The sequence below is a fragment of the Arvicola amphibius genome, chromosome 12 (assembly GCF_903992535.2).
Source record: "Arvicola amphibius chromosome 12, mArvAmp1.2, whole genome shotgun sequence".
NCBI lineage: Eukaryota > Metazoa > Chordata > Mammalia > Rodentia > Cricetidae > Arvicola > Arvicola amphibius.
Window position 1 is genome coordinate 27508973 of NC_052058.2, and position 22522 is coordinate 27531494.

The 22522-nt window shown below is 49.3% G+C and overlaps 1 protein-coding gene across 2 annotated transcripts; it reads right to left on the reverse strand.

The window, feature by feature from the left end:
* Positions 1–1220: 1220 nt before the first annotated feature.
* On the reverse strand, positions 1221–21015 carry Wnt5a (Wnt family member 5A). 2 transcript variants are annotated; one of them, XM_038349648.1, is made up of 5 exons: positions 19507–21015; positions 13673–13806; positions 12289–12539; positions 7284–7576; positions 1221–4147 (listed from the first exon to the last, which is right to left on the reverse strand). In XM_038349648.1, the coding sequence occupies exons 1-5, from the start codon at positions 19510–19512 to the stop codon at positions 3689–3691; spliced, it is 1143 nt and encodes a 380-aa protein (XP_038205576.1). In that variant the 5' UTR covers positions 19513–21015; the 3' UTR covers positions 1221–3688. The 2 variants fall into 2 exon arrangements, with proteins under 2 accessions (XP_038205576.1, XP_038205575.1); XM_038349647.1 differs by lacking the exon at positions 19507–21015 and adding an exon at positions 14209–14295.
* Between the last annotated feature and the right edge of the window lie 1507 nt (positions 21016–22522).

The following is a 22522-nucleotide window of genomic DNA, read 5'->3' on the forward strand; positions in this document are numbered from 1 at the left end:
ATCCTGCTCTCAGGCCCCTATCTGAAGATTCCAGTCGCTTCAATGATGGTGCAGAAAAACACATTGGAAATCGCTATTGAGAAAAATCTTCTGGGAACGAATGTGGGCAAGCAGCTGCTGTTATAGGGAGTGGCAGCCGGGAAGGTCAAGAGCACAAAGAACCAGGACCGGAACAATACAGCCTTGACCTGGAGGCCAATGCTGACCATTTTAAACACAGTTCTGTTTGCCACAGCCTGTGTATAATTGTTTCATTGATGTTCCTGTACTGGGAAGGTTTTGAATGCTCTCCAGGATGGGAAGAAAAAAGATGCTGCCATTGCTACATTGAGTATATGTTTTAGCAATAAAGAACACTGGTCAATATACAACTGAAGAAAAACAGAAACAGATGTGACTCCTAGAACCACAAGCCTTTGAATTTGCCCAGAAATGCTATTTTAAACACTCTATATGTTGGTCTACTGTTGGGTTTTTTTTTTTTTTTTTTTTTTGTGGAATAATGCATTTTTGGTTTCCTTTAAAGGCTTCAGTATGTTACAAGGTTATCCAGAAAGAAAAAGAGAAGTGCAAAAGGCTAGCTAATGTATCAGTCTGCACAGGCCTGAACAGATTCTGGGATTCATTTCCAGAAAGCTGGAGGCCTTTTATTAACTGCACGTCACACAAGGAACCTTTAGTTCCTGCTCGCTGCAGTTTTCTTTTCGTAAAGACTGCGCCCATTCAAACGGAGAACAGAGATGCCCCACACGGCCCACCGTAAACCCGCCTAGTGTTTACATTTGCAGTGGTAAACACAATGGTATACACAGACATGCATACACACGTGCATATACGTGTGTGATAGAGCTCAAAATCTGGCGGACATGGACGAAAGCGTGAGCTTCTTTGGTTCATCTCTGGGATGTTACAAGAGCAACGCACTCTAAAACAATTAAGTCGCATGCATAATGCCGAAAGAATGTGAGCAATTCTGTGACCAGCTTTAAGCCATCTGCTTGACTCCTCTCTCTTTTTGAAGGAACATATATATAGGAAAAGAGAATTCCGTTTTTGTTCTGTTGCATATAGAGAACTCTTTTGAAGCTTCCAAATAGTTTGCTTTTGGTAAATTTGTCCGCTCTTCTATTATTCGAACACATAGCAGTCCTAAGCTACCCCTGTGGCTTCTCCTGAAAACATCTCTCCACGTGAATTAGCTAAAGGACAACTGAAACCTCTTACCAATATACAAGTAACATTTTATTTTATATTCTATCTTCCATTGGCATAAGCCTTTCAATGTTTCTTTAAACCAGTGAAATATACAAATCACACAAGGCAGAAATATGTACATTAAAAGTACAGAATAAAGGCCATAGAGGATATACAAAATATCTGAATGACGCGTAGAATATCTTACATTAAATAGTTTTTTCTTAAAGCTAGGATTGTTAAACTCCACTCTGCTCATGAACATGAGTCACTAAAGAGAACATGATCTAGTTAGCAAATACAAAGAGCGTACTTCGTGGTTTTTGTAGAATAAAAACCAAAAAAGTGACATGTTAAACTAAATTAGTGCTTTTTCATTTCAAGATCTTTCGTTTGCGATTCACTGTGGCTGAGGGGAAATGAATATTTGGGGGCAATAAGTTAAGAGCCACGGGGCTGAGGTGACCGGAAGGCCACCAAGCCAACGAAGGGAGACAGACATCTTTTTATACCTTGAAGAACAGCATCAGGTCCTACAACAACACAGCAGATGCCACTTTGGGAATAGAGGTGCCCTTATTTTCAAACCTCGTTTAAACTAGCTAACTATGCAGTGAGCTGATTCGCTTCAGGGACTCGGGTCAGTCCTGTCAGACAGGGCAAGCACAAGTCCTCACTGAGAAATGAGCAAAGCAAATCGAGACGGGGTTGGTGCTCCTGGGCTCTGAGAGCCTCTCAAGGTCCACAGCTGTGACCAGCCAGCAATGCCCTCCCCGCACAGGATACCAAAGAGAGGGTGGAGAACTGAGGGGGGGGGCAAGGAGGAGAAGGGCCACCTTCTAACCAACATGTATTTCAGGACACTAGCCCTGAAGGCTTCTTCAGAGCCTAGCTTGCTTCCTGGTGTTCGTGGTAGGATCCCAGAGAGTCACGTGCCAATGTCAAGACTCAAAATTTTGGAAAAGAAGAAGTCCCAGTTGGACTTCAATGAAGGACAATACTCCAGGCAGAGTGCAAGCCCAGAGCAAACTGTAAATCTAAACCACGGACTGCACTGAGATATAATTATATCTATATTTATATATGTATATTTATATATATGTTATGTACAAAAGACTGAGATATCAGGCACCATTAAACCACTCCCTCCCCCCTTATAAATGCCACTGTTCAAGTACACTGGAACAGTTTTTGCGTCCACCTGCAGGATAATAGGAAAAGCACAAATGGATAGTCTAAACACAGGATTATAATGGTCGCAACACCTCTGTGGACTCCTTGGGCCGAGTAATATCAGCAAAACCCAGGAAGTTACTGTACTTCCAAAGAAAAGCTATTAGAGAAAGACGCAATCCCTACGTAGCTGTTTTGAGCATAACTCCTCACGTGCATTTCCTGCCCAGCGAGCCATGAGTATCCACGGGAGTCACCATTTCAAGCATGGCCAGCATCCCATCCCATAAGGGCACAGAGTCTAGAGAGAGTTTGGGGTCAACTAGGAAGGTGGCTGCCAGTTTCTCCTCAAAGAGGTATTCTGTCCTTCTGCAGTGCTCAACTACATGTGATTTCCTTGTCGTCTGGGTAGAGGGTCTGCAAATGGAATTCATGGGTAATTTTAATTTTTAAGACAGTAAGATGGCTTCCAAATTGAGACAGTTTTTGAGTCAAAATTCCTTCCCAGACATAAAGTCCAGTATTTAGAATGTGGCCTCAATGTAGGAAATTTCAAGTTTTCTAATTTCTGGGGACATCCTGCCCCTGCAGCCTACCAGCTCCCCAACTTTCATGAACTGTTAGAAAAAGGCATATCCGTAAATGGAGTATCTGTAGCTGGGCTATAATAACAAACATGATATGCCTGTTTAGGAAGATAGGAGATTCTAGCTCTTACATTCTAAGAGATCATTCTGAAAATACAAAAAGCAGGCTGCTAACCTCTGGAATGGGGAGTGTCTCATAGTCTGTATTTTTGGCATATGTGTGTGTGTGTGTGTGTGTGTGTGTGTGTGTATTTACTATATCTAGATTTAAGCTCTTTTGTCTTATAGCAGAGCATCTGCAATTCATTTTGACCATAGGAACTGAGTCATACATGGGTCTGTACCACCCTCTTTCACTAGGGTATCACCCATTCCATAGGACTCCATATTTGAGAAGAAAATAGTTCCTATACCTTCTAGATGTGAACCCCAACCATGCAGCTAAGTCAGAATATGTGTTATTTCCCCTTTATCCTGTAGCATCAGAAGAGAGAAATTTTGTACTAACTTTGCAAAGATTCATAAAATAAATATTTTTCTTGGTTTTTCCCCCCGCTATTGCCAGATATTAATTACAATATTAATAATAAACCACAGAGTTCTTAGATGGTAACAGAAAAAAATATGGTTCCAGCTGCAATTCCTGGGGGGGGAAATAAAAAGAACCAGAATCACTGTACGTTCTATAAATAAGTGGGTCCTGGGAATGGGCTGAGTGATGGGCAGGCACACCACTATTTGCAAACGAACTGATCCACAATCTCCGTGCACTTCTTGCACTTGACATAGCAGCACCAGTGAAACTTGCAATGGCAGCGTTCAGTCTGCACTGTCTTAAACTGGTCATAGCCACGGCCGCAACACATGAGCTCGCAGCCGTCCATGCCCTCTGAGGTCTTGTTGCACAGGCGGCCTTGTGTGCCCAGCGAGCCTGTGCTCTCATTGCGCACACAGTAGTCCGGGCTTGGGTCAATATAGACCAGGTCCTGCGTGGTCGGGGAGTTGAAGCGGCTGTTGACCTGGACCAGCTTGCCCCGGCTGTTGAGCCTCATGGCGGCAGCGCTGTCATACTTCTCCTTGAGGGCATCGCCCACCTTTCGGAAGTCCGCCAGCTGCAGCCAGCACGTCTTCAGGCTACATGAGCCAGACACTCCATGGCACTTGCAGGCTACATCTGCCAGGTTGTACACTGTCTGCAGGAGGAAAGGGAGAAGGTTACTGCGCGCATTCTCGGAGGAGCTGAGGTTTGGGCACGAGCATGGTGAACGAAGCTGTCTTCTGCTTTCTCGGGGCAGCCATGTCTCTTGGCTGAATCAAGGGCTGTGTTTCACTCCTTCATCCCCCAGCACGGGAAATACTGTTACCTTCTTTGAAAACCCTACAGCTCTTTAGCATCTGCCATTCTGTCTACAACCACCGCATTCAATGGGAACAGAAAAAAACACAATGTTCCAGTGGCCTCTACTTTTGCAGGGAAATGTCACCCGTACCACATGAAGTCCATTTCTTGCCTGTCTTCCCTGAATGCAGACATACACCCAAGCTTCCGAAAGATGGGCTGTTATCTTTCAACTCACAGAGAAGGGAATAGAGAGCTAGACAGATGAGTTCCTGCCCAGCCACTGGCAAGTCGAGAGTGCTAGGATCTGTATCCAGACAGCAGGCCTTCCTACAATGACTTGGATCCATCCCTAGAGGGCTCAGTGTTCCAGTCTTCCCCCATCCTACCATATTACTGTGTCCTTCTAATGTCAGAACAGCCCTGACACCTGTGATCTCGTCCACTCAGACCAGCAGCTTTGTAGCATGCACAGAAACATGCTAGCACTGTGACATGGCGAGCAGGTGGCTTACACAGGTCACACACCAGGGTGGAGGGGAACTTGATCTGGGTCTCAGGTATGCTCACTGCCATCCACTTCATAGCACCTACTCTGTCCTGCCCTATCCCAGGTCTCAAGGACCACCTTGCAGTCACAGATGGAGAATGTCTGATTTTGCCCTTGAACTTAGGCAACTAGCTCTTCCTTTCTAAGTCTGTTTGCCACCTGTAGATGGTACCAACTTCCTACACAGTTGGGAGGATAAAGAAGAGGAAGGCAAGGGAGCATTTGGCACTCCAAACCCAGTCAGTAAACCTGGTTTTTCACCAAGGTGATGGGTCCATGGCCCTAGGTTTTTGCCCAGTCACCTTGGGCAAGAGCAGTACCCAGAGGTCTGCCCCCACAGCACTATGCCCAACAGTCTGGGAGGTGGTGGCTGCCTATTTATAGTCCTGACTGCCCACAGTCCCTCATGCTAGCAACCTTCCAAAGTCATCATGGTGTGGCAGTGCTAGCTGGGGCCTGTGCAGTACCCAGTCATTGCTGCTCAAACGACTACCTTCCTCCTCTCAGGACTCACAAGGGCTTTCTTTGAAAAGAAGCCTCAGTACATTCTCGTGCCATAAAGACTTTCAGTCTGAGGAAGGTTTTGTAAATATATTTACTCTTTGCTCCCTTTTAAGGAAAACCAAAAGCTAATGACCTAAAGAAATTTTAATATGGTTTCCTGGCATAGTGTACAACTTTCAAAGGTCCCAACCCCTAACTTAGAGAAGAGCTGGTTCCTGTGTCACCTCCCCAACCAAAATCCTTCCTTTAGGTTATCAGTCCCATGATAGAGCACAACCAAATAAATGTCACACATCAAAATATGACAATATCAAAGTATCGATACCAAGGGCAACACAAACAGCAAAGCCACTTCTCAACTTCTCCAGGGGTCCCTCTCGCCACTTGGAAATGCTTGACCCTCTTCTGTCAGTGGCCAAGCCCTGCAGGAGTTCTTTCTAGGGAAGAAGTGATAACGACATCCCAGAGACAGCCTGGCACATTTCTGGTTGTATGCACCAGTCAGATCCTACAGAGGGGAATAATGTCAGGAGGGTGGCACCCTGGGAATGGACTCTTAGGGGCTTCCAGAGAATGGAGCTGGACCCCTCCCCTGCAATGACATGTGGACCCATGACAACCACAACCTAGAGAGGACCAGTCCCTGAGGTGAAGACCTGAGCAAGGGCAGCAAGCACACGTCCCCTCAGGGAAGCATAAGCAAAATCACATCACACTTAGTCCTTACCTGTCACCCTCAACTATTTACCCTCCAATTTGAAAGGAAGTTAGCTGGAATTATCTGCACAATCTTTGACTTCTCTATGTCCTATTATTCTGTAATGTTTAATAACTTATCATTTGTCAAGTACTGACTACTGACTGACACTAAGCTAAAACCTGAGACGGAAGCAAAGGCAACATCGTTGTAGGCCGGGTTTCCCATGATATACCCTAACACCTGACCTCACTTCGTCTTCACAGTGACTCTGAGTGGGAGCCATTGCCATGGCCATGGAAAGGTGTGGAAACGTGGAAACTGAGGCCCAGAAACCGACAGAGACAGACTTGATTTAACGCCAGCATCTCTAGTACCACAGTGCAGCTCTTCGGCCCTACACTCTGATTATGGCACGTTAACGGAGGTTTATAACACAGATCCACTGGCTGTCTTACATGGCCACTAAGAGTTCCCCTTGACCTCAGTTTCCCAGTCTGTGAGATGAGGCTGTGGGACCAGAGCGTTCTAAATCTCTTTCCAGTCCTCGGGTCTACACTGTGATTATCTTCCTCTTTCCTCACCCCAAAATAGAGAAGAGTGAGATCTGCAACCAGAAAGTTCTTGGCACCTACCTTGGATTCTGTGAGAGAGAAAAAAATAATGGTCCTGGTTTTCAATGCTGCCAAAGTTAAGAAACATGTTCACCCCTTCATTTTAAAGCGGTCATAAAGTGCCATGTGTTTAACCGCAGGGGGAAAAAGGGGGCCTTTTTAAAAAATACCCTGGAGTAGCTTTTCATATCTCCAGCAGGATAAGGAAAGAGCAGGGACAAGAGGCTCAGGGAGGCTGGGGACAGATTTTCTGTGTCTAGACTCTCAAGAGCCACCCTGGACTCAGACTGAAGCAATGCCACACTGCTAAAACTTCTGTCTTTCCCCTAACAAAAACCCTTTGGGAAAACTCTTGAGCCCATCAGGTCTGCTTTAGTCACAAGGCAGATGAGGAGAAAGAAAGGAGGGTCCAAAGCTAGGTAAGGCCTTGCTAAGTGGAGTACCTAATGCTTTCCCTAACTGAAACCTGGCCATGAATGGATGAGCTCTGATAACCATGCATGCATAGAGACCCAAGGTATGGGTGTCTCCCAGAAACCTGAGCTGAGTGATAGTGCCAGGAGAGAGAACCCAGCTCCTGCGCACAGGCAGAGAGGAGGGGTGGCAGGGAGACTAAAGTACTCACCCTGCGGCCTGCTTCATTGTTGTGCAGGTTCATGAGGATGCGCGCGCTCTCGTAGGAGCCCTTGGCATGGATTCGCTCCCGTTCTCGTGCGTCCACGAATTCCTTGGCGAAGCGGTAGCCGTAATCGATGTTGTCTCCACAGCCGCCCCACAGCCAGTCCCTAGGCAGGTCCTTAGGGCGCGCAGCACGACTGCAGCCACAGGTGGACAGCTCACCCTCGCGGCATGCTCGGCTCATGGCATTCACCACCCCAGCTGCGCTCACCGCATACGTGAAGGCAGTCTCTCGGCTGCCTGCGGGAGAGGGGAGAGGATGAAGGGTCACCAGATTGCCTGCCCCATGCAGAGCCCTAGATTTTGGGTTGTATGTGTGTGTGTTTGTGCGCGCGCAAGCGCGGGTGTGGAAGGGGGAGGGGGTGGGAGGCGGTACTAAGAAGACCTCCATCTCGCTGGCCTGTGTAGCAGCTGGAGAAGACTGAGAGAGCCCAACACACACCAGTTCTTGAGGAGATGCTCCAGCACACAAGGTCTTGAACCCAATTGTGGAGGCTGTGGCAAAACACAGGAGCAAGCAATTCTCAGGACCACTGAAGGCAGGAACCCCTCTCCCCTATAACAGCCCATAAGAGAGAGAAGAGAAACTTCCAACACACAGCAAACGGAGATTATATGGTAAAAGAGAGAGCATCCCAACATGTCTCTCAGCTGCTACTGGAGCAAACAGGCAGAGATAAACCTCAAGCTGATGCCCTACACTGAACCCCACCCTGAAACACACACGCAGGCCCTGGGCCCACCTTGACGCAAACTCAGAAGGATGGATCAAGTCACACAGAAGCACCAACTAACAAAGGAGACAGAAATACCTGCATCTACTGGGACATTTCAGAGCCTAGTCAGGAATTCAGTGCTGCTGGATTGATTTTCCACTAAACACTTTTTAAAATATTCAATATGCCTTATTTCTTAAAATTCACACAAAAGAAGCCACTAAAAGAAAGCTCAGAACTGGGCCAGACTCCCTTATCCTTGTTCTAATGTTGATATTATTTTCATCTTGAACAGAACAGAATTTACTAGGCTCAGAAGCTTCTGCGAATCTCAGGTTCCCATCCTCCGCCAGACATTGCCTGGGGGCCACAGATACTTTTCACCTGGCACCCTCCTCCCTCATTAGCTACAACCTCTCCTCCCCTGCAACCACCTTTTAGGCTCTTTACCCTGTCACCCCTACAAGGGTTCTAACCCTGCCCTGAAATCTCTCATTTGAGAATGGGTGGTTGAAACAGCCTCCTGGTTGGCCTTGGTACAGTACGCCTCTACCACTACCCTTCACCCCACAGTCCCCAACTCTCCTGCCCTATAGCCCCATGCATAGCCTTTGTCTCAGAGAAAACAGACTTGGGGAAAATGGGGGTGGGGAATAAAAGAGTTCTTCCCTCCCCAGAAAACACTCACAGGAGCCCTATTAGCAGAGACTAGCTTAAGTTTGACTTGCAAACTGAGAAATTTCTCTGTATTTCATGTAACAAGAAGCAACTTGATAAACAACTGCACTGTGAGTGGGAAAGGATTAGCGTTCTGCCCCTGAAGGAAGCATGGCCTGGGTTGAAAGATGGGGCCTTCCTTTCAAAATCAACTGTAAAATAAGGGTATTGAAATTGATGCCCATGAAATAAAGGTCTCGTCTGATGCTCAAAGCCCATGTATCAGATTGGGTTTTCTTTCATATAGTGAGAAATCTTGCTGGCATCTTTCTGGAGTAGGGATAGCACAAAGGACAGCAGATCTCAGCAGGACCCAGCCAGCCCCAAGAGAAGGTCTGTCCAAGAGCGATGGTCCTGTTGTCCTGGTTACCCTCTCCCCTCTCCCGGGAGAAGCTCTGCCCCACAGCTCACTGGGGCCATTTGTGACCCCCAGGAAGGACCATGGCTTTGACTTACACAGACTCTCCCCTCCCACACTTAAAAAATAAATAACTTCAGGAGTGTGTTGGTGGTTGGCAAGAGGATTCATGCAGAAAGTTCCAGTGGGGCTTTCTATCTGTCTAGTTCAAATTAGACAGCAGAGTCCATGGAGGAGTAGAAATAAATAAGGAGGGTGGATAGATTGGAGTAATTTGCAGATTAACACTGATAATAAGAAAATGCTATGGCCTGGGCAGGACTGTGGAATAAAGTGTTGTGGAGAGAGGAAGAGGAGATAAAGTGATCCTGAGGGGTGAGACACTGTCCTGGAGCACACAGAGCATAAAGGGCCTTTTTAAAAACACAAACCACCCAAACTTTTTTTCATAGGCCTAGTTCAGTCATTTCCATTTTCACCCAGAATATAAAACCTGGTAGGACTCTCTAGGCTAACTGTTGGCTGTGCAGAGACATCAGTTTAAGAAGTGCTGTTTGGCTGCTGCCAGAGCATCTATCTCGCTGGTCATCGTGCTGGCTCATTGACTGGGTCTCCCTCTGCATGAAATCTATTCTGACTTGAATCCTCGTGCCCCTTAAAAATGGTGCCTTCCTGACATCTTTTCACAGTGTAGAAACAAAGACAATCGAGAGACAAAAGCTGGAAGGCAAGGGGAACACGATGAAAAATGAGAATGTTTCCAACATGAGGCCTGGGCCCTTCAGGAGGCGACTGTGCGCAGGGCCTCCAGGGCAAGTGGCACCTTAGAAAAACGAGCTGAGAAAAGGGTCAGAGGTGGCAGCAGGAGCTTCTCAGACACTGGCCTCTCACAGGGTCACATTCTCACAGTCAAGTCTCGTTTTCCACGTCCCTGGAGTACTGGGGGTTTTGGAGTGACATGGGCACACCTTGGGCACCAAAGATATTTTCAGCTTTTCCCTAAGATCATTGACTTCAAGCAAAGCCTGAGTTAGGGAAAGAAGGTAGAGACAATTTCCCGTTCTTGGAGTCCAGTCCCTGTCCCTTCTCATCAAGAAAAATCCATTCTAATTTTCCTGCTCTCCTTCTCTGGTTTCAGAGAGTTAAGAAATAAAAGTCCCACCTAATCTTCCAGGTGGCTTTCTTCTCTAGGACCACCAGGTCCTAGGGGACCTCTGGCTAGTGAGGATATAGTCTGTGCTTCCTGGGGCATCAGATGACCTACCCATAGCACCAGCTCCTTCCTCCCCACCAGGCTATGAGAGGATGGGACTCACACAAGCCCCACCATCCAATCCCTACCACCCAGTACCCACCACTGAGTGCCACAAGGCAAGGACCAAAGAGGACACTGGCAAGGGACAATTAAATGCAGGTATTTGAAGCATCAGGCCTTGAGGAGACAAGCACTTTGAATCCTGGGCCACACTTAAAATGAATCTCCATCAGTAGTGAGATTAATTCATCAAATCAGAGTTTATTCAGTATGCTGTGGGCCAGAGCAGGCTATGTTGAGGATGAGGAGGGGATGTTAAATCAAATCTGAATGCACGTGAGCACACAGTAGAGTACTTCCAAGTACCCTCTTCCTCTGGCTTTTTCTAGTTACTGTCCCCTTGAGAAAGCAGCGTTCCCAGGCTTTAAGAGGCTATCACACTGCATACAAGAGGGAATGCTGAAACTTAACATTGTGAGAGGGTTTAGAAGGAGGATTTAGCTCCTTTCTTACAATATCAGAAGGCAGAAATGTCTCCACCATAGCCCCATGTGTCTACCTTAAGACAGCCGATGTCCAGGGACCATTCTTAGTCCCCTAGGCTTAGCTACTCCAGTGGAACCCCAGCATATACATTAGCACGTTTTAATCATTGACAGAAAGGACAAAGCCCCATGAACCCTGCAGGCTGGGGCTACAGGCTGTTCTCCCACTAGACTGAGGAGTGGCTTCCAAACCTGTGTTAGTTTATGAAACCCGTTGGCTCACGCATCCACTCTTTTTTGTTCTCAATGAAAGCATTTTTTCAGAGTTTTCTTTCAAAAGTATTTTACCCATCTGTGATGGATATTAAGCCAACTTTTTATCTCCGGTCAATATAAACAGTTAAGTGCCTTGATAAATTGCTTCTTACTTTTGGAGTCAATGCAATATTATTAATTATAAGGGCTTGTTTGCATAAAACTAAAGAGACCCACGATATTCACACTAGAAACACACAGGGCCCATCTGTCAAGTAGGATTCTAGACTATTGCAGAAAACCACAGACAAACTGAGTTTTTTTTTTTTTTCCTCTTGGTCAAATTTAAATGTTGTCTCCTCCCTGAATGGACCAACAAATTCAACACCATATTTAACATTAAAACTCAAGCTGCAAGCAAAACATTTAAACTGCTATTTCAAAGTTTCTCGGTTGAAAGCTCAAGTGTGTACTTTTCTGCCGATAGTCGAAAATCGCACACATAAATTGTATCACTTCTTATTAAAATTCTTTTTGGGACTAAAAATAAAGCTTTTAACTTTATATATCTCCGTAGCCTCAGGAAATGTCTATATTAGGAAAATTAAAACCTTACTGCCGGCATTGCCAGCGTTCTGAAAAATGACAACTGGGGGCGTTTGGATGGTGCTTCAGACACTTCTAACCATCCCAAGTGCCTTTGGATTTAAAAGGATTTCAATGGCTCGGCTTCCCCCATCTACTTTTGATAATTCAAACCAAGTCTCCTGCTCTTCTACTTTAAATAAAATGAAAAGAAGAAGAAGAAAAGGAAGAAGAGGAAGGTGGAGAAGGAGGAGAAGGAGAAGGAGAAGGAGAAGGAGAAGAAGAAGGAGGAGGAGGAGGAGGAGGAGGAGGAGGAGGAGGAGGAGGAGGAGGAGGAGGAGGAGGAGGAGGAGGAGAAGAAAAGTGCTGCAGGGAATGGTGGTATCTGTGGCATTCCCTCCTGAATTGTTTCAAAAAGTTTAGAAACTAATGGTCAAAGGTGGGATCAGAATTAATACTGTTCTGGATAATGACAAAAATCTTCTAGCCATCACCGAGTTGTAAAGTGGACACCCCACTGAGCATTCAAGCAAACATAAGGGCATAGGACAAAGCCGGTGGCATCTCAAGTGTTTCCTTACCTATCTGCATCACCCTGCCAAAGACAGAGGTGTTGTCCACTGTGCTGCAGTTCCATCTCCGATGCCGAAACTGGTACTGGCATTCTTTGATGCCTGTCTTCGCACCTTCCCCAATGTACTGCATGTGATCCTGATACAAGTGGCAGAGTTTCTTCTGTCCTTGAGAAAGTCCCGCCAGCTGGCTGCAGAGAGGCTGTGCACCTATGATATATACCTCCGACATCTGAACAGGGTTATTCATACCTAGAGACCTGCAAAGGGGAGGGGGAGATGTGCATTCAAGATTTACGTGAATTCTGGAGGTAGCTCCCCCCCACCTCCCCGAAAGCATGTCAGCAATACAGGGCTTGAAGCATATAGATGCCTTTTCTCTGTGTGTCCTCACAACAAAGTCTGAGAAGGACTTCATAAAAATCCTCTGTTAAAACTGTACTAAGAAAACAGAGGTATTGTGTAGTCCCCACCCGGCCATCTGGCTCCCTCAATTGGTATTTTGACTGCCTTCCTTTCTGGTCACTACATATTTGAGCCAATATGTCTAAGAGTCACCCAGAAAAGGAGGGAAATGAATGTTGTCAGAGACCGGCCACTGACTTTAGAGAAAGTGACTCAGTCCCCACAAAGTGGACAGATATGTCTTTAAAATACAGGAACATCAAAAGCAGAGACACAGCAGTACCTTCCGATGAGTGGAAGAACAGAGGGGTGTTTACACAGACTAAAGAAAATCACCCGTGTTTTCAGACACATTAAAAGGGAAGGATCTAAGACAAAATCCAATGTCCAGAGGTCACAGTCAGAGAAATGCTTTCTCGGGAGAAAATATCCAGAAAGCCATCACATACAATCCCCTGGATAGTTTGCAATTTAGAGAGAAGCCCTCATTTAAGGGACATTTGACTACTTCAAGTTTATTGCCTTTTGATCAGATTTCAAGAGCAAAAGTCTCTACTTGGGGGTTAGCTGTCTTCTAGACAGCTTCTGACACTGGGGATTAATAATTTCAAATGACAGAAAAATAAAGGCAAATAATTATTTTTTATTTTACCTAGAGGTAGCAAAAAGTCAACTTTATAGATACACTTACAATTATTAGAGAAGTGTATTTCCTTTTTATTACACGAGGTACTAGAAGCCCACAGCTCAACAAGGGCCTCATAGAAAAAAGTTCAGATTTATAGATTCGGGTTTCCCCCGTGGAACTGAGTATGTGATTTGTAAAATTAGCAGGTTACAAGAAAATTCATATTTAAAAGGCACATAGAACATATATGCATCTGTATTAGATAAATGTACCCAAGCTCAGTCTCCAAAGTTCAACGCTGTAGCATAATGTTTGTTACAGTTTAAAAACGGCAAGAGTAGGCACACAAAATCAACTTACCACCAAGAATTAGCTTCTATTACAACCTGGGTGAAGGAGAAAAATGTGGCCAAAGCCATTAGGAAGAACTTGGAAGACATTGCACCTCCAGCCGTCCCCAAAGCCACTCCTGGGCTTAATATTCCAATGGACTTCTGGAGAGGGAAGAAAGGAGCAGACATTTATTGCCTTCAGATAGTTTTCAAGCATACAAGTTTAAACAACGGAAACATCCGAGGTCTCAAGTTTACTGTTGACTGACTGCGCTTCTCCGTAAGTTTTTTGATGTCAAGATATAGGCAGTTTCTTTTTCTAAATTAATCCACCCACGCAACCTCACCAGGAAATCTTATTTCGCTGGGATCCTGCGCGCGGGACACGCCAGCGATTACAAACATGTCTCAATGCTGTTTGAGTCAAAGCCTGGGTGCCAAGTTTCCTGCGACTTCCAGTCCCGCACACCGCCCCCCCACGCTACCCTCTAGTCTCCCGCTGCGCTGGGTCCCTCCTCGGGAATTAACTCAGAAACCCACCGCCACCCTCGTCCTCTCCCAGACCTGGGCAGAAGCAACAAGTGGAGCCAGAATTAATTCCATGGGCGAGAGGAGAGCGAAGGCGAGTGGAGCGCACTGCCGGAGGCTGCCGAGGAGGCGGGGTGGCCGGCACGGGGGTGGGGGTGGGGGCAGGACGCGGGAGGGAAGGGCAGGGGGTGGGGGCGAGGCCCCAGGGACCAGCGCGCGCGCGAGTGCCCAGCTGGGAAATGCAGCTCCGAATTAACATCGTATGTTTCATAATCAGTTTACGGGCCGATTTTGGGAAAGCCATTTCCAGATGGGGAAGAGCAGCCTGGGTTTCCTTTAGGATCTGCTTCAGCCAGTTTGGGGCGGGAAGTAGATGGGGTTGGGGGTAAGGGATAATGAATGGGAAGAGAGGTCCTTTCCCCCCCCATCCAGGGAAACCGGAAAGCCTGCCCCCTCCTGCCAGCCAGCGGCCTCCTCTCAGTCGGAGAGGAGGGATACAGGTCTCCCGTGAAAAGACGGGTCCGGCCGACTTCGGTTCTTTTCCCTGCCGGTCCCTTCCCTCCCTCGTACCCCATTATCCTGACGTTTTCCTCTCCCTCTGGCCCCCAGGTGAAGCAGCTGCTGGGAGTGGGGGATGGAGACCACAGAGGGCCTAGTGTTTCTCTTGGAGTTGTCCCCCACGTTTCCATCGCACCACTGAGCCTGTGCCTTGAAGTTACACTGCCACCCTTCCTCCAGCCTAGCCTCTCTGGCCCAAGTCGGACTCTTCGGTAAACCGGCCGAAAGGACAGGTCCCCAAGCGGAGCCAGAGATGCATACGCTCCAAAGCATAAGCGGTGTCCCTGACTTCCAGGGCGCAAGAAGCCGGGCGGAGAACGTTCCCTTCCTGAAGATATTCGGGGGGCAAAAGGTTCAGTTGTTGTTCCCACTGGTGACTTTTCCACCTGCAGGCGGCGGCGGAGAAAGGAGAGTGTGGGAAGGAGGAGCAGGTTTCCAACGTCCCTTTTCACGTCTCTGATAAGTGTAACTCTGCGATGCCCGCAGCCCCCGAAGGAGCCCCTTCCTTTGGAAAGGCAAGAAAGGTGAACCTTGTCCAGGCGATGGAAGGGCCCTGCCGAGGTCAGCTCGGTAAAACGGATGAAGGGGACCCTGTCGGCAGTAGAAACACTACAGAGCCCTGGAACACGCGGTAGCTTTCCCTTGCGGGCCACCCCTTTGGCTTGAACACCTCCGGGCTCCTGGTAGAGGAAATGCTTATGTGCTTCCCAGCGCCGGCTAACCAGTGCTCCAAACTGCGGCCCGGTGGTCCCCAAAGCACCGCAAAGCAGGGGGCGCATCCTGGAGAATGGAAATCTGGAGTTTCCCCAGTCTTGGAGAGAGAAGGTTCAGTCTCCTTCCCTACCCCCCGCCTGAAGTGTCAAGTTTCCTCCAGGGGAGGGGTGGGCTTCGGGGTCTGTCTTTGCGCGCAGCCCCCGCTACACAGGCTAGAGTGGAGGCTGAAACCATTTTCGACAGTGTGCGCGCGCGTACAAGCGTACACACACACACACACACACACAGTCGTGCACACTTACACACACGCGTGCATCGACACAAACGTTCCGAAGGACTCCAGCTCTTAGATCGCGGCGGGCCTCACTCACTTTTGGAGCTTCACAACGGGCGGGGCGCGCGGGGCGGGGCGCGGGTGGAGGAGAAATTGATAACAGATTCGGCGGATTACAGGGAATCTCTTTGTTAGAGCCGAAACCACACAAACCGAACCCTCTCCCGGCCTGACGCCCCCCGGGGCAAATCCACTAGTTCCCAGAACCCTCGCCAACTGCGAGTGGAGCCACCCGGTTTCCTCAACTCCTGTCTCCTCGGCTCCAGAGTAGGGGTGTCACGATGAGATCTCGACAGGAGAGCCCCGAGAGCAGATTCTGCCTTGGACCCTCTGCACTTGCCTGGAAACACCTCGGTTTTCTTCCCTCTCCACTCTGTCGCAGCCCCACAAATTTGAGCGATTCAAGGAACTCACAGCGAACTCACTAATGAACACCTCCACGTTAGAGAGTAAAACATCCGTCCGGGTGTGTTTATCAGAGATCGGAAGCGAAGAAGACGGTGTGAAAGGAGAACTTTCGTGAGACTGCCACAGCGGGGCTAAAACAAAAGTTCTGGTTAGAGTTATCCAGAGAATGAGCAAAATGTTTTCCAACAGGGGCCCCCGGGAAAGCAGACTGAGAAGCCGGGGTATCTGTCCTTGTGCGCGTGCAGAGGAAGCGGCGGGCTTTTAAGCGAAGGGGTGGGTGAGGTAAAGGAAAGGCGTTCGCTGGTCTCGGAGCCAGAACAGCTGAATCTCGATGATGCTGTTTCCCCATAAGCGAACCCCAAAGCCTTCAGGATGTACTAGATCAAAGGTGCAGACCGTAGTGCTGTTCTAAAGGTGCCGACAGGAGAGGGAGAAGAAAGTTAAGGAAAAAGAGACTTCCTCGGTCTAGAGATACAGGATGAGGGAAAAAAAATTCAGTCATCAAGTGCAGAGACAGGCGGTCCCTCAAGACAAACACTAAAAAGGCTAGGCAGAGTCTCGCCACCCCCCGTGGTGGGGGGCAGTAGCCCTACCTCACTGCTTGGTCATTGCCTTCTACTAGACTCTACATTTAGGGCCCACGCTCTGGGAGTGGAAATGATGAGATATGCCAACTAGGCGGAAGAGAGTGACCCAGGCTCAGGGTGGCGAAAAGCAAGATGGGAAACTCCCAGAAGATCTCCGTTCTTGAAGAGGTGGAAAATGAATTGTGTTTCCCGGTTTGCTCTTTCTCTGACGCAAGAAGAGGGATGGAGAAACTTGCAGACATAAATTTGGTTCCTCAGCTTCAGGAGCAGCCAGAGAGAAGACCCTGAAGAATGACCAGTAGGGGGTCTACTTAAGAGGGGTAGACAAAGGAAACTGCTCCCCACTTCTCCCGCCTGGGCCCAGCTGAGCTATAGCTGTCCCACACCGAGAATGTGTGACCATGGCACTGTGTGTGTGTGTGTGTGTGTGTGTGTGTGTGTGTGTGTATGCACACGTGCAGCAGGCAATAATAGGCAATGTTATAAGTCAGAGGTTGTCTGGAGTTGCAGATAGGGCAAAGAAACTTGTACAATTCCAAAGCCACCGAGACTGGCTAGAAGGTCGGGAACCGTGATAATACAGAAGAAGATTACTCTAGCTTGATTCCCCTCCATTTCCTGGGCCTCAGCGATGCACCACAGGACTCTTCAGGACCAATACACAAATACTTCTCCTAACTCAGCAAGTACTTAGTCCAAACCTGAGCTGAGTATTGACTCAGGTCGAGCACGAGAATGAGAAACTAAAGATCAGTTCAATCTCCAATCTTCACAGGGATTTTTTTAAACAGACAAAGTTTATAGACAAAGACAAAGACAGGTTTTTTTTTTAATAGACTAAGAAACAGGCTGATGGAGGGAAAGCACCACAGAAAGAATTGGTGAACCGACCAACGCCACACCCGAGGCCTCTTACTGTGACACTCCCTCTCCAGTAACCAGAAAGGGTAGAAATCCTTTGTACAATTTCCTGAGGCCCTTTTGCTGGGTTACACCTATGGCCCTTTCCTATTCGTAGCTCTAAGCAACACAAATTGTCCCCTGGCGGAGATCTCAGAGGTCATGGTGGGTGAGAGGGATCGAGTGGTCGTCAAGGGATGCAAACTGAAGGAATGGAACTCGGAGGCGCCCTACTTCCCGATGGCCAACAGGGGGCAGCCGGCACCGCGCGGTCGGTTAGAAAAGGCCGGGTTAAAGCTCCAAGTTTTGCGGGCGCAAAGCGCACCCCTTAATGCACAGGAACGCTCTGAAGGGGAAAACCAGGGGCTTGGGCTGGGCGTCCTCCGGAGGATCTTGAGCCGAACCGCAGAGAGGAAGACTAAAGCCAGCTTGTCCAAGACTTTAGAACAACTGATCTCCAGTGCCCCCCCCCCCAAAGCAGAGCAAGGGTCCCCACGTGTCCATCCATAACTCCACTTTCCATCACTCCCCAGTTGTTGGGTACTCAATTGTCTCCTCCTACTGACCCCCAAAAATCTCCCTTGATGGAAACGGTCTTGAAACCAAATCTGGCTAGGACAGCGGCCGATGTGCTAATATCAGCCTGAGGGCAAAGGCTGAGGAGCTGCGACCTCACTACAGGGCCCAAGTTATTTCCCCAAGAGCCAGTAGTCCTTTTAAAGTACGGTCTGGTTCGGACAGGGCACGGAGAGTAAAACGGGGCCTCGGAGCACCAGGGTTTAAAGGCCTTTCTTTGAGGGAGGAAGGCTACTTGCTTTTAGGAAGCAGCTTCCTTCCAGTTTTCATCTCATTCTCTAGAAAGCTGGAAACGAGAGATAGGAAGTATAAATGGAATTTGTTATTGAGATATGGAGGGCAGAGGAAAAGTTGTTTGGAAAATTGCTAGTTATATTCCAAGACGAAACGTTAACTTTTTTTTGTAAAAGTGAACTCTCGGTGACCCTCAGAGTGTGTGACTCGGCTTTAACATACAACTGACAATTAAAACAAACACGAGTTCACAAACTAGCCCCCGCCCGCAACGCTGAAACCCCAGAGTTTCTAAAGCACCGGGCTGACTCCGCTCGGGGGGGTTAGGATTAAAGCCACTAGGACCACTACTCCCCGCCCCCACTGCCGCAGTAAAGGGCCTGAGCTCACCCAGAGGCCGCTAATAATGCTAATAACGCGACCCCGCTCCCCGCGCAGGGTGCGCGCTGGCCCCCCGCCAGGCACTCTTAAAGGCACAGGGGCCTGGAACGCTCGGGTTACTTGACCTGGATAGCCCAGAACCCGGCCCTGGTCGGAGGATAGGGGTGGGAAGTGCATTGCTCGTGGGGGGGGGGGGTGGTGGCCCCTAGTTTCCCTAGTCCCGAAGCCGTTTCTTCTAACCCAGTAGTCCTGCCCCTCAATTCTCCAGCCAGTCTCCCCGTGCCCGTGAAGTGAGCGTTTGATAAATATTTGATGAATCGAATCACTATCCTGTTGCTGAAACACACAACACTCCAGGTTCTAGGGATAAAAAGGAACGCAGTCTGTGACCCCTACTGTTTTTCCTGCCCTTGCTCTTCTCCATAGTTGAAAAGGTTTGAAGAATAGTCCGTGCGAAAAGTCTTCAAGGACGCAGAGGCAGTGTCCCCAGGGCAAGGGACGAAGAATCAGGAGTCCCTGCCAACGAAGTTGGGGTTTAGCTTTCTCTAGGCGGTCGGAGAAATGGAGGGGGTAAGAATAAATGGATGGAGTTCAGTTAACTTAAAAAAAAGTAGTGAGCGTCGGTGCGCACAAAACACTTACCTTCATGGCGAGGGGGAGGGGGCGCGGGGAGGAAGTCGCCACCCGAGCGAAGGCGGCCTAGGAATCCAAGCGAAGACGCCGGGTTAAGCCTAGGGGGACGAACCAGAGCAGAGCTGTGGAGTCCTCCTGGGCGCGTCGGGTGGGCGCAGCGACCCGAAGCAGAAGCCAGCACTGGCGCCCGGGCTCCGGCTGCCGACCTGGTATAGCCTGGAGATGCGTCCGGGAACCGAGAGGGTGCAGCGCGCGGGCCAGCAGCAAGCGCAGGGCCGAGCCGGTACACGGTGCAGGAGCCGCGGGTCCGACGAGGGTGCGCAGGCGACTGTTCCGCGGCTAGGCGCTCCCTCTCTAACGTCCATCAGCGACGGCGGTAATTAGGGCTTTCCAACCCCAAATGTGGGCGTGATTGTGCAAAAGACTTTACAACAAATAATAAAAAAAATTCTTCACAAGAGGGTGAAAAAAATGCCCCACTACTCAACTGTGGCCCGAGGCGGGAAAGGGGGGGGGCGATCCCTGTGCCCAAGGTGCCCCCAGTTCATTCACACCACGAATTCTGCAGACTCTTGGCGGCTCACGCCTCCTGATCGTCAGCTCCTCCTCTCTGGGTCTGTGGCCGAAACGTCTGCTTCCAGGGGCTGTTCCTGCAGCTGAGTTAGCTAGTGGACGTCTGTGTACACACAGACACACACCCAAACACAGACACACACACACAAACACGCGCACACGCGCGCAAACACAGACACACACACATACACACACACACACACACACACACACACACACACACAAACCCCAGCAGCAGCAGCAGCAGCAGCAGCAGCAGCTTTGGGGACACAGAACAATCAGGCACACATGGCTTTTTCTCCGGGAGATGCCGCGGAAATCGCACAAGTCGCCATCAGAGCTGCAAGAGTCAGCGCCAAATTTTATCCTTTCATTTTAGGGTCTGGCACAAACCAGGCGTAAAATGGGTGCAAGTCCGCCCTGAACTTTCCGCCGCGTGGTGGCTTGAGCCGTTAATGGACAGCTAGCCGGTGAGGAACGTTGGCTTCCCCCTTTTGGTCCCCTTCTTTCTTTCTTCGGGTTAACCTTCTTCTTTCCAACCCCAGCCTTTCCAGAAGAGCGACGGAACGGCGGGCGAGGAGCTCGCCGGCGGCAACTCAATTCCAGAGGTCCATGGCGGTCGAGGCTGCCCACCTCCTCGGTCGCGACTGGGGTCCGAGAGAGGCGGTAGTGGGGCCCGGAGGAGGCGGCGGAAGGAGCTCAAGAAGCAGCGGCCGCACAAACTGGACTCCGGACGGCGGAGGCGGCGCCTCTGAGCCTGCAGCAACTTTCCAAGCGATGCGGTGCCCCTCAGACTGACTGCCCCAGCTCGGGGACTGCGTGTCCCCCCCCACTCCTGGCCAGCTCCCTCACTTTTGCTTTCCCTCTCTCCAGACTCCTCTTTCCCCTGGTGTACTCAGCGGAAAAAATACATATACTTTTTTAAAGTTGCAGAACCAAACCCGGCTGGAGAGGCAAAGGGGGGTGGGGGGGGGGAGAGAAAAAAGTCAACTTTGCCTATGCGCATGCGTGGTGAGGCTGTCCTATGACAAACTTCGCAGGATTTTAAAGCTGTACTACGAGCCCGGGGTGCCGGGAGGCGGGGTACGCTCCCTCCTTGGGCCCCCTCCTCAAGGCTCCCCATCCCCCAGGCATCTGTTGAACGACGTCCACTCGGCCGCTGTTGCCTGCCAGCCTCCTGACTGGTTCTTCCAAAGCTATCGACCAGTTTAGGAACCTGAACCCCAATTTTCCGACCAGACCCTTGGCTCACCTATCACAAACTGCACTCACTGGGGCCTCTGCAGAGACGACCTCCCTGATGTAGACCCTCCTAGGGATGTCTCCTTCCTACGCCCGGTGAAGGGTACTTAAAGCCTGGGCGAGGAGGGTAGGGTGGGTTCGCGCATTCAGCAAAGTCCCCGGTGTCCTCGAGGTTTGGTAGACAGGATTGCTTCTCAGCCTGAGACCCTGCGCGGCTGGGAAAGATTAGGAGGTCATGCCGCCGCCCACGTAGCTGCTTTCAGGTGAGAAGACCGCAAAGTTGAACTGAACCGGAATTTGGACTCGGGAACTTCTAGACACTTCTAGATACCTGAAATGTTAAGATTTCGGAGCAGAGTTGGTGGATGTGCTCCACCCTAGCCTACATCATGCCATGGGTGCCACCATTAGTGTCTCATGGGGATAGTGCTGTTCATCTCCTCCATCTTTCCCATCTCCCAAAGGCCAAGGGGGAAACACACACACACACACACACACACACACACACACACACCAGAGCAGAGTCAGTTTTGTTCATCCACAGGCTTGCCCTTGACCTGAGCCCTTGGCACTGGCAGAGTTTGCTGCTTTGGTCCCACACCCAACCCACATCCCTGGCAGCCCACCTTAGCGCATACAAAAGCCAGAGATGTTCAGTTTCAGATAGGTGACCACACCTCCATCAGCCCAGTCATATTTGCACCCACTGATTGCCTCCCCATCACTTCATCCCGGTCCCTTTGCTGGGAATGCAAACATTGTTCTGTAAACTGTGCAAACTGCCTGAGATGGATGGATGTGCTCCGCCCCCAGCCCCTTACTGGCTTTCTTTTTGCTAAGGATGCCTGAAACCCTAAGGAAAGCCAGAGGATCTGAAAACTCCCCTCATCTCTTGGATTTCCTTTCCTCCAACCCTTTCTAAGCTTTCACTCCTTATTGATCTGTGGGCATTTTGCAATTTTTTTCCATGCAGCTTTAGATTTGCACACTTGAGGAAAAGGAATAAAAATGAGGGATTTTTACATCAGGAGAATTGCTTCCAGGCGCCGGCTCCTCCCTTCACTCCCCTTCCAGCAATTCAACCCTGTAGCAGCTGCAAAGATATTCCCATGCCCCCTCCCCCAGCCCAGGTGTCCCCAGCTCTGCCCTGGGGTAGCACATCTCCAGGATATAACTCTCCAGCGGCTGCTGGGAACAAGCAGAGAGTAGC

What these genes read in the sequence shown, in the direction of transcription:
- Wnt5a (XM_038349647.1), bottom strand. Translation starts at nt 14,247, where the DNA reads ATGGAATTAATTCTGGCTCCACTTGTTGCTTCTGCCCAG. An exon ending in TGGCAGGGTGATGCAGATAG is followed by an intron (nt 7,577 to 12,288) that starts GTAAGGAAACAC and finishes CCTCTCCCGCAG; the next exon opens with GCAGCCGAGAGACTGCCTTC. An exon ending in ACAATGAAGCAGGCCGCAGG is followed by an intron (nt 4,148 to 7,283) that starts GTGAGTACTTTA and finishes TTCCTCCTGCAG; the next exon opens with ACAGTGTACAACCTGGCAGA.